At 36.2% G+C, this 12,651-nt stretch overlaps 1 protein-coding gene across 1 annotated transcript in view; it reads right to left on the bottom strand.

Moving 5' to 3' along the window:
- Positions 1-12,651, bottom strand: part of CBLB (Cbl proto-oncogene B) — a 133,580-nt gene that overhangs the window by 38,441 nt on the left and 82,488 nt on the right. Inside the window, 4 exon segments of the mRNA XM_069785581.1 lie at positions 3,331-3,462; positions 5,821-5,908; positions 7,503-7,640; positions 9,994-10,115. Of these exon segments, the coding sequence (XP_069641682.1) occupies positions 3,331-3,462; positions 5,821-5,908; positions 7,503-7,640; positions 9,994-10,115 (480 nt within the window).

Below are 12,651 nucleotides of genomic sequence, written 5' to 3'. Positions count from 1 at the left end.
TAATTTATGTAAAACAAGGAACTACTTTCACATCTTATCAGAAACAAGAATTACTTGAATTTTAATTTCTAAGTGGTATAATGTGTTAAATGATTTTCAAGCAGCCATATTTCCATTCCTTTTACTGATTTCAGAAATATTTTTTTTCCTTGTCAGAAGTAATCAAAAAGCCTTTACAGTAGATTTCAGACTACTAATGAACAAAAATATCAGAGAGAAGTCTTTCAGGCACTTAAAGAATTTTTTCCATCAAGAGCCACAATGTAGACTGAATTAAAAGAAAAAAAACCAAAACAAACAAAAGAAAACAAAAAAAACCAAACCAAAATCACACACCAAAAAGAGCCCTGAAACTTTGAGAGATCAAGATAAATCAATCTGAATTCAGAAATTACATTGTGTCATATCTGCAGTCAGGTAGACAGACAGCTAAAAAGATGTGAACACCAAAATTAATTCTAAACAACCTACCTATCCTGAAATATCATCAAGCAAGCACAGCTTTTTGATTTCTCAGATGTAAGAACAGCTTTAAATTTTTCCTAGCATTACTTTTATCTTGACACTTGCCAGTCTTACTGAACTGACAGATGATTTTACAGTTTGTGGAAGAACTGTATCCCAAGGCCAGATAACTATAAATGATGTCTCCTGACAACAGTCATGTCTATTTGCATGGTTAGTACTGGATTTTCATTTTGTATGGAAAGATACATGTAACCTACTTTTAGCAGCCTTGCATCCTAATTACAAAGGACTAGTCAACAGCACTTACTACCTCAAAAATTACCTCCAAATTATATGGACCTACTGAACAAAGTGAACTAAGTGAACAAAGTCAAGTGAACAAAGTCCTCCCTTACCCGTACAATTCTTCACAGTTTCATTTTCTAAAAACAGCCTTACAGACAAGGCACAGAGCTTTTAATTTTCAAGGCTTTCTTTTATCTGTGTTGTCAAATAGTTTTGTACTAGCAGTTTCCTTCCTTTTCTTTTCAAAAGCACAAGTTCACCAAAATATATTGGGTAACCACCAATCACGGCAGCAGAGACTTGTATTCAACAGTATAAATACAACTGAGAAATTAAAACTGAGATCTGAAATGTCTATATGAATACACATGTTTGTCCATGCCCACAGAAAGGTTATTTTGAACATTGAGAGAGTAGCTATTGTGAACCTTAAATGCAGCATACATGCCTATATGATTTTAGAATCAAGTCCAGACATGTAGTCTTTAGATAAGACTAGATTTCTGTGGAGGAAAATGACATTTTATTCCTGTTGCATCAATACAAAAAAGAAAGTTAAACCAAGTCTTATTTGAGAGACTGGTCTCCATAAAGGAGAACAACTCTGAATCATCCTTCGTATTCTATGCATATCTGATGTTGCTTACTCAATTTTTTTCTGCTTAGTGAAAACATCTGTATTGGACCTCTTGAGGCATGTCTAATGAGCCATTATGCTGCCAGTTAAACACTAGCCCACCAGAAGCTCACAACAGCTGACACTGTTACAGTGCAGTATTTCTTCATTGCCTCACTAATTATACAAAAGTTACATTTGTAATGAAGTCCGAAATGTACCTGGCCTATTACAGTTGGTTGCAATGTTCTGATGAAGCTTGATGGTTTTGAACATGTCAGTTCTCTGAGCCTAAAATGCCTTGTTGTCCTCTTCCTGAATCCCTAGCCACTGGCCAAAATACTGAGGACCTTAGCTTCTGAAGAATTCTCCAGAATCAGAGCACATCACTGGCACAACACTGTAACATGCTGCTACCATGCTATAAGACACCCAGCAATCAAAAGTACAAAGATTCAAAGATTTCAGTCCTTTTGCATAGTCCTTTCAGCTAAGGAGAGGAAAAAGAAAAAAAAAAAAAGCTACAGACCTCAGAATTTCAGAATTTTTTTAAGTCAAAGATTAACATAGTCAGACCTCTATGTCTGTCATTCAGAATGAAACTGGTGAGAACAGAGAAAGGGTACTCCTGAAATGAGAAATATTGTTCCAGCTCAGCAGCTGCTTAGTAGTGAAATAAATACTCTTATTTGGGTATGTCTAAAATGGAATTTTCTCAGAATTTCTGATCTGAGGGCAATTTGAAAGATTTGTGTTTGGAACATCTAACTCAAATTTCAGAAAGAACACAAAATCAGAAACTGAGAACACTCCTTTTTCAGCAAGCTTTATTGCTAATGGAATTAAAACTCAAGTGATAATTCTGATACATCGCCTTGCTTGCCAATGATGATTTCTTAATTATGAATTTGAAAAGAAAAACTATAGTACTTTAAGTCGTATCTCAAACATGAGAATGAAAACTCATTAACTGAGATGAACTCATGTAAAACCAGGTCAAAAATGGACTGGAGTCAAGGATTCTTTTTATTCTTCTCACTACATTTGTAACCAAAGTCTGGTGCCTAACTGTGGAAGAGTCTTGCCTGAGAATGAGATGACCCTTACTTCTACCCACAAAACATAGATACAAAAGAAGAAAGGGGCAGGGAGGAGGAGGCAGAGTTGATTCAGTTTGAGAAGCACCTATTAGGGGAAAGTCTGAAGTTGTAAAGAGGAATGACCTCTGCTTTTGATTTTAAGTCAAATGCTAGTTAACTGCACTGAACCAAAGGTACCAGTTCTCCCTTTTCCCACAGACTGGTATGTTCATGAACAAGATGGACAAAATACACCAACCTGTGTCACCAGGAAGTCTCTGTGGTTTTGGGGATATTCTGTAAATGACATTGAGAGATCAGAGTTTCCCCTTCCATTAAATCTCTTACCCCAACAACCTTCTAAAGCCAGGTGGTTTAGTGCTTTACATATTAACATGAAACACAAGAATCCTAAGCTTATTTTTCCACAGGCCATTTCATGACTTGTACTACTGATTGAATCCTTCTCTCACCAAAGACATCCTGTCTCCTTATAAAACACTGTCTAGTCAGTTATCCACTCCCAGCTGCTACCTGTCCTCTTCATGCCTTTTGAATACATCATGAAGTGACCTGGGTGGCTGAATTGGCACCAAATACCCAGCTTTCGCTGTCTGAGTAGGTACTGTGCTCAGGAAATAGCTTCCACTTAGCAGCAGTCAGCAAATGGCCTTGGCAAGCCTACAAGTCCAGATTTTAATGACCCCTGGAACTTTTTTTTTTTCACAGATTTTGGCCCACAAAATGAAAAAGTTTATCATTTTGAGTAAGTATGTCCTTCAATCCTCTTACTGAGTACCTGGAAAAGTAAACATATACCCACACTGTAAACAGGGATGTAATAGAGAAATCCATCCTCCACTAACAGAACCACGACAGTACCTGCCACGCTGTAAGACAAGAAGTGCACATAAGGTGTCCACAAGGCTCTATCTTGACATCCTTGTCATTCTCTGCACAGATTTTACACAGCTGAAAAGTGGAACCCATTTCACAGTACAATTCATACTGCTCCTGTAACAAAAGAAAGTCAAGTGATTATTTCTTCACTGTGATTTCTTCACAAAGAATATACTTAGGCACCAGTAGTGACAAATATTTCTGAGTCTCCTGCTTTTCAACCCACTTTACTTATTAGTCCAGGAAACTATTGCTACTGGTCTATTTAAAAGCCACACTAAGGTTACTGTTAACAGGTAGCTGTTAATAGCTTGCTTTTTTGCTTCTTCAAACCTATGATATACTACAATACATGCTACAAAAAAAGTTGAAAATATCTGTGCCTATTAGGTTTTCTACAGACTTCTCACATTTAACTACTATGCAAGGCACACATCCTGCTTTTCTTTGGTTGCAGTTAAAAGGAAGATAATGAACACCTGGTTGGAAGTCAGAAATTAAGTGATGAATGGGAACAAAATCGGGATTTCCTTTTCTAGGTATGAGTTTAGGACTAATAAAAGTTATTGGATTGAAAACTGACAAGCAAGAGGGCTTTCCACCTACAGCCAGGATACAGTATGGTACTATGGTTAACTGAAGTAAACAACCCTTGCGAAGGAGGTATGGCAAGAACACCCCCCAGAATAACATGGCAACAGTCATGCACAGATCATTCAGTACTTAGTATCCTTAGAAGACTTACAGGAAGGTGTAAGAGCACCTTCAGGAGGAATAAATAATAGATAAAACTTGAGTCCAGAAGAGTTTTCTAGAATTAGGTATTGTTGGGGAACTGGCAATCAAATGCATTTGTGTAGAAATAAAAGTTTTAGTCTTGAAAAACCAAATTTTGAAAGCTTAAAATAAGTACAATCCAGGTCACAGGAGAATAAGCAGCTACTGCTGAGTAAAAGGAGGGGAAATGAGGCTAAGAAAAAGAGAAAATAAGAGAGACCGCTCATATCTGCAGCTGTAGTCAGTATGTACTAAAGATGCTTATGGTGGAGCTCTCGCAAAGAATCCATCTGCAGCAATCTAGCCCTGCAGCCACTTTTATACCATCTTTTCATAGTTTAAGCAGATCTAGTGACAGCTTTAAACTACTGCAGTTATGTATTATTTAAGGCAGCAATCACATAGTTCAGACTCTGTTGAATTACCATCAGAATTAACTAATGGTGTCCTCATAACTACATGTTCAGAAGCAACTGGATTCATTCAGTGAATTCAAAATACAACATGATTGCCTTGTGAAGAACAAGGTAATCACTGAGAATGTCAAAGCTGCTTTTCCTTTCCTTGAGGAAAAGTAAGGATATGGGGCTAGAAAATTGTTCTGTGCAACACAAGTATCAGATATCTCTGCATTACTCTGTCACTACTATTTTAAGACTGGAGGGAAAAAGTGGGAAGTCAGAAAAGTGGAAATACTCAGACTTTCTTCAGGTAATTGATTTTAGGAATTCTCTTACTTAGGAAACAGGTATTATCATAATGGTATTCCTGATAATACCATAGATGGTAACGAATACTTCTTTTCTAAAATATTTCTGGAGGTGGAATGCACACAGAGCACTCAGTTACAGAAGATTCAGCAGGTCATCCAGTCTGCTCTGAAGAAATGGAAGACCATCTAAACAGTATGGCTTGCATCTAGTCTGATGTCTTCCCTTGAACATATCCTCAAGTGTTCCAGATGCTTCTGTCAGGAAAAAAATGCACTACACCATATACCTTTAACCTTCTAATGTTAATTTCAGCGCCATTTTTAATCAAGCATTTGTCTTGTGATGGCTACTTCCTATTACTTGAGTATCAAGCATCCGCACATCCGTTTATCACATCACTTAACAAGACTACAAACACATCTAGATATTCTAATTTTCTCTGCAAAGTGACTCCCTTTAGGCACTTAATTATTTCTGTAGCTTTTCCCTGATCTCTCATTTAATTTGCACAATAGACAAAGAAGAAAGGAGACAGATCCTGCAACTGGTGTCTTCGTGATATACGAACTATACTTTTCCTCCTGGACCTGTCAACAAACTGTACCGTTCCTATTCAGGCTTCAAAACTATCATTTGATCTTGATTTTACTTCTGTATTCCCATCTGCTATTAGCAAGGAAACACCACACTACATAAACCTGTAACATAAATATCAGAAAAATCTTTAATAACCGTTAACACATTTCTCACTTGGAAGAGGCTTAGAATAAACAAAACTTTCCAAGACATGCCGTCTGCATCACCATCAGCTCTAGAGTTTAAAGGATTATTACCCTGTTCTTCATCTAAGCCCTTCTATCAACAACGTATTTTCAGTCTTATGAATTTATTTCTCACATTTTAATGAAAGCTTATTAACACTGCTTGATGAGATACTAATGAAAGTGAAGATTACAAAATAAATTACAAACTTGCAACATACCTGTGTGACTTTTATGTGATCATGCGGTGTGGGTTCACATAATCCTGTCAAATCAGGATTATAACTTCGTCCATCTGGGAACAGATAGCTGCATCACAAGAAGATTGTTATAAATATGCACATTTCTTTTGCTATTTTAGCTAAATAATACCTATGAAATTTCAAAGGGGCAGAATAAGTTACAGTAGACATTAACCAAAATGCATCATCTTTCCTCAGCCATCTTTCTTATCTTTTGGGTGCAACTGAGTTGCTATATATGCATTTTGACACATGCTCAAGTCTATTTATATAAGCACAGGAAAGATTTTGACACTGCATGCGTAGCTACCACCAGAACGCATCTGAGCTTTGATTAGCAGATAACTTTCTGAGGGTAGCTCAACAAAATATTATTTCAGATCTTCATTTCACAGTGATCTTATACTTGCATATGTTCCTAGTAATCTCTCCACTGTGAGCATCACGCTTGGTGACTCTATAGACTATTTCAAGCAACGGAGCAGAACAGAAGGTAACACACATTTGTGTATATCTGTATTATGATATATATATTATATGTATGTCATATTATTATATATGTGTATATCTGTATACATTATGACATATATAAATCTGTGTATGTTATGACAAGAATCTACACTGAGAATCCAAGATGCAGACTGGACTTTAAACAAGAACTGATGGGGGGCATTTCAACCCTGTGGGAAATTAATAATAGGTTAAATGATATCACAGAGACCCTAGGCTGTTACATATTCAGATTTATGTTACCTCTAACTTGGAAACAGTTTCTTGGAAGTCATGTTGTTAAGCCACCCTGTGAGAAAGTTACATTTAGATTGACTACAAAAACTTCACTCTGCATTAAATATTCTCAGCTCTAGTTTTTGTTTGCTCAGTTTTTGTCATGTAGAAACACTACCATTATAAGTGTGGGTTTTATTATAAGCATGAAATCGTCATACCTGGGAAAAAAAATACTGGATTGCGCAGGACTGAGAAAAATTGCAAGATTGTAAAGGGTTTCTCAATCTTTTTTTGAGGATTGATCAATTTTCCTGGTTGTTTTTTGTTGTTGTTGTTTTTTTCTTTTTTTTTTTTCATTATGATCACATGGATATATCAAAACATGTATCCCAGTGAAAAGACTATGACACCCAAAATTTGTCTGTTACTTCAGCCAATCTAGCAAAGATGTACTACTTCTCCCTATAAACTTAGATTCTCTTATAATTGTAAATCTTTTCAGTAAACTATTAGAACCCGGAAAATGTTCTGACTGCACAATATATGGAAAAGCAATTACATAGCTTTCAAATCATTGTCCAGTTAGACACACGAGTAACTGGCAGTAGTAATTGTTCAATAACCTTAAGTGCATTTGGGAATCTTATTGGGAGTGGAGTGGAGGAATCAATGTGACTGCTGCCCAATTTTATTTTCTCCTGGAATTTATCTGCTATGAGATATGGCTTTGGTTAACTTTGGTTAATAGAATAACCTGGAAACAAGTATTTTTCAAATGAATAAAAGGGATGGTTCTTAAACCTCAAAGGAATGCTAAATAACATATCCAGATTCTCTGTTTTAAAGATCTTTAATAACTACCCATATAAGCATTAGAAGAACAAGGAAATCACGACTTCATACCTATGGTGACTATAGGAATTTGTACTTACAATCCTTCCCGGCTGCCATCAATCAAAGCTTGAAACAAAGGCTTATTGTGAGGTATGGTCTGCAATATGTTCCCATCGCCAGTCACATATCCAATGGCCCACTGTCCCAAGCGAGTACAACTCAGTCTGAAAATGTAGCTTGATAAAAACAGGATAAATGAAAAGTCAGCATTAATCAGAGTTCAGCCAAACAAGTGAAGAGAAGAAGGATGGCCTTTGGTTAAGACATTGAATTAGGTCTCTGAAGATTTGGGTCAGATTCCCAATTCTGCCAGGTGTAATAAACCTGCATCTTTTACACTGTTAGTTCCTCAAGGGCAGAAATAAGGTAACAGTAGCACCCTACCTGCAACTTTTCATTTGCTTGCTTTTTATTTGTTAAAGTGAAAGCTGCACATTCACTGTGAATAGTCCTACTACTTACATTTAGACTTGCCCATAAACTGTTTCAAGACCAGTTTATTGTATCATCAAGTCTCCATAGCTACAACATATACCCTTTGGGCATACACAGGCCAATAACCTGAACAAATGGAAGGGGAAATATAAAACGCCTTTAGATGCAACAGAAATGCGAATGATGAACAATAGAAACTGCTCTACTAGCAATGTTAATTTTGTGCGTACCAAAGGAATTAAACAGGACAAAAGAAACATCACTTCTCCTTCAGAAAATACCAGCTAATACCGACCCAACTTCTGTGTGTAACAGGTGATAGCTGGAGTATACATAATGTAGACAGGGAGCACAGTAGGAGGAAAAGGAACATGATAGGCCATAGTATTGGGCATGTTTAGCTCTTCTTACTAAAAACTCTAGTCCCACTCATGTCAGACACCATCTCATATGCAAAAACCTCACTCAGAAAAGCATCCCACAGTGAAATACCACAAACTCAATTTTGTATTACAGAGCAGCTTTTCTTAATTATACATCAATATTTTATTTCCTTCCAAACTGTTTAAAATGAGAAATCTTAGCCTCCCTGAAGTTTGGCATAGCTCTTACAACCTTCAATAGGGCCAATATTACACTGAAGTAGCAACTATTCATTCGAACAGAATCTTGTAGTTTCCAGAATGTTTTAGACAGATTAAAGCAGCAATTTTACTTCCTATCTCCTCTTTCACACTCTAGCCTTTCACGTAAGCAATTCAGAAAGTCATTTTCTGATATGCAATAGAAAGTTATCTTAAAACTGTCTATTTACAAAGAACTTAAAGGCAACTTTGGATAATTTCTTTATTACTTCTCTTTTATAATCACAGAACCAGAATCATAATAGAGAAACTACTAAGTATAGCACCCACTCTCAAAATCAACCTAGTTATCTGACTTCCATAGTAGTGTTCAGGAGTGCCAAGCTAAACATCAATGTTATTCTACTGGAACCACAAGATTCTTGTATATATGCACTTGACCAGTCAGGTAACTTAACAAGATACAGTATATTGTTTGCTAAAAAATCAAAAGAAACCAAGTACAGAATGTGGCTATAAGTGTTGCTAGACTTCTCTAACAGGTTTCAACACGATGGACTTTATGTATACATATGATCCTGCAGCAAAGCTAGACAACTAGACATTAGGGAAAAAAAGCTTCGTAACTGAAAGGCAGAAGTAGCAAAATAAAAGTTAACTAATACAGAACTAAACTCATTAATGTATCTTTATTTCTCCAATCTGAGAGAAGAAAAAAACCAGGACAACAGAAGTGGCATAAACAGTAAAATATCAGTTTGAATAATTCAGTATGTATAGTACCACTTAAAAATTATTTTAACACTCTACATGTCATGATATTTAATCTGACAGATTCCTTTTCTAGGTGCAGACTTTGTGATACAGAATCATTACTGGCAAATTAAAAATAACAAAGAACATAAAAGGAACACGTAAGCACTGATAAAATTCATAATGTGTGTGCTACCATGAAAGATGTTAAGATGATTTTTACTTCACTGTTAAGCAACAATTCAATGCAAATTTTGAAAAACAAATTATATTTTCAAATAAGCTTTTCAAGAACGCATTGCTTGTTATACCTAATTCAGAAGAAGAGAGGACAAGCAATGTAATTTCAATTTTTATTCTGTTTACTTGTACTTATTTAGACTTCCGTGTGCTAATACACATATTTTTTGCTTCACCGCACTGTACAAGAACTATGGCATAAAAACCAGACCATGGTTACAAAGTTCCTATGTCTTAAAATTTAAAAGGTCAGCATTTTTTTAATGTGGAGTTCCAAGCTTTAGTATTAAACTATTTTAAATAATATATTTTGATACAAATAAAATCACAAGTATAAAAATAACCCCTACTACTTCTCTGATTCACTGTTTAAAAAAACAAAAGGCCAAAAATTCACTCCTGCAATATTTCAGTGAGTGTAAGTATCACACAATATGGAAGTATGAACATAGAAAAATTTTCTAGCTTCTGAGACAGCAAGTTTAACTGGAAAGCAATAATCAGCAAAACCTCTCACCTCCCAGGCTTAGTGCTGTATTTTTGTAACCTCGCTTTCACTTCATCATATGTGAGGAATGCCATATATCCAGGATGCGTCACAGCTAAGAAGTTCCAATTCCTTAAGATTGAACCCCATGGCTAAAAAGAGAAGACAAACAATTAAACAAATGCAGCTAGGTAGTTACATATTTCTAATAAAACTCAAGTCAATTTGTCAGAGGGGCCTACAGTGGTTTAGCTTCAGCTTAAAAATACGCACTTTGGTTAAGGTCTAAACAGTACAAAAGACTGTTCTATATACCTAGATTTGCTATAAGGGTTCCTTCAGAAGAATTATTCCAAGAACATCAAGTGCTAATTTTTGGATAAAGATTTTGAAGACCTTGAATTTAAGGTATCTCTGATTTGTAGCTACATAAAATATTAAACATCATCTTTAGTTTAGAACCTGAAGAGTATGGCTCCATGATGGTTTAATAAAAACACAATTAAGCCTATTCTTCAGAGGTCCTGAGGCATTTTCATAGTTAATAATAAGTAACACTAGCAAATGAAGCTTAATAAAGGCACTAATTTGAGCTGTCATTCCTTTTCTTATTCTCTAATTCTTGGTTTCTTCAGTTACCATAATGGTATTACAGCCAGAAAACCAGACAAATATTGACAGCACTTCATAACAATCTTTGCTGACCTGAATAGCAAATGCTTCAGAAAACTCAGTGAAACATGCCTGATACGCTATCACTTTGAAGAACACAGAACAGTCCTTTACTGTAAATGAAGGATAATTTTTAAGTAGTGGATTAATACAAATGTATTAAGTGTTCATTGCCAGCATCTGGAGAGACAAGAAAACACCTCTGAATGGTTTGGAGATTTTTTTATGTATTTGTCAAAAGATCAAGGCAGGTAAAGTTAAGCAACACAGGAAAAGACGCTAGTGTTCTTGTGTGCCCTGCAAATTCCCTTTAAAGGACTCCTAAGGGCAAGTAAGGCAGAGATGCAATGCCTGTGTGACACTTGAGCACAGCATCGCAATAGTTCTATTTGAGATTATGATACATTTCCCAGACAAACCCTAACCACTACTTAAACATGGATGAAGACCTGTTTTATTTTAGAATTAATACCTCTTCAAATCAGACACATGAAATAGAACAGTAAGGTTTCAATACAGAGGCCGTAAGAAACCTCAAGTGCTCAAATTTGTACAGAAGAAAGGAGGAAAAAAAAAAATAATCACAGTCCTAGATGCAACACCGCATCTTGCCAGCTGCTGTCTGCACTCTCAACCAAAGACAGATGCCAGGAGGCTTTATCACATGAAAAATTTTAGTTGCCCTAACTAGAGAAAAAAGTGAGTTGACTCTTCCCCTTTCACCACACCAACACTGACACTTTCTTCACAAAAACACAATGTTCTTTCTCCTGTTGTGTTACTCAAGTGCATGCATGTAAATCAAAAAAGACGATCAAACACTCAGTACTTGGATGTCTTGTTGGACTGTGGTAATAGAAAGGCTTGCTACAGTACATTATGAAATAAATTCAAGTAGTGTGCAAATTCCTTGGTTAATCACAACCATCAAGCTGCTAAGGTGACAGACAGTATCTTCTTCAAGTGCTCGGACTCTCTACTGACTATCACACCACTGTTATACCTAGAAAACGATGTGACAGTAGGACTGAAAAATCAAAGGGCAAAAACTCATGGCTTGCCTTGTGCACAGCAACACAGAGTATTACAAAGCAGAAATGTGAAATGGGAAAAGATTTGTAGGCTTTCTCTTCTGTGGAAATATTTTTGCATAAAAGGACAACTTAACTGAATGTGGTAACAGTGACAGAATGAAGTTCCTTTCCTTCAAAGCACCTACATATTCTGCCATGCTAACTTTACCTCTGGTCAGAGGACACAGCACTTAAAGATGTGCATGCATACAATGGGGAGGCAGGGGGAGCAACTTCACTTTTACAGGATCTCCATAAAAAGTAGTCTTGCTTTCTTCTGTGAATAAGCATCATTATAAACATAGCTTTTCTGTAACACAACCCACAGTTGGCAAAACAGTATTTTGATTACTTAAACAATTGGGATTTTCTCTCCATGGGTGTATGCATACATAGTTACAGAAGCTGTTTAAAAACTAGAGAAGTAAAATGTAACCTCCGGGAGAGGTTCTCAGACCAAGTTCAGTGCAAGTTCACTTCAACAGTTACGCAGCTATTGCACCAATCTGTTTGGTAATCTGTTTGGCAAAAATTCTCTCTCTGCTGCTTTGTTAAATTAAAAATTAATCCTAACCAGCCTTCTCTCCTTACATATATCAGTACTGCTAATCCCCTTTTCTAGCCCAAGGCATAGTAATGAATCAAACCAGCAATGGCCTCACAAAGAAACTAATGCAAACAGATATTCATTGGCCTACAGAACAACAAAAATAAGTCTCACGAGGCTTCCGTCCTGAAGTTTGACGCAATCTATAGGACCCCACATAGGGTCAGAACAAACTGTTACTTCTCAGATCACTGACTTCTCATTTAATTTTTTATTTGATGTACTGATTACAACAAAACAAAAAAAACCCAAACCCTGCTGTTATTAGTAAGCAGAATGCTTAGGGGAAAAGAATCCTACAGAACGGAACCTTATGTAAATGCACTTCAGTGATAC

The sequence above is a fragment of the Haliaeetus albicilla genome, chromosome 6 (genome assembly GCF_947461875.1).
Source record: "Haliaeetus albicilla chromosome 6, bHalAlb1.1, whole genome shotgun sequence".
NCBI classification, from domain to species: Eukaryota; Metazoa; Chordata; class Aves; order Accipitriformes; family Accipitridae; genus Haliaeetus; species Haliaeetus albicilla.
The sequence above is the reverse complement of the archived record's forward strand: the minus strand, read 5'-3'. Positions and strand labels throughout refer to the sequence as shown.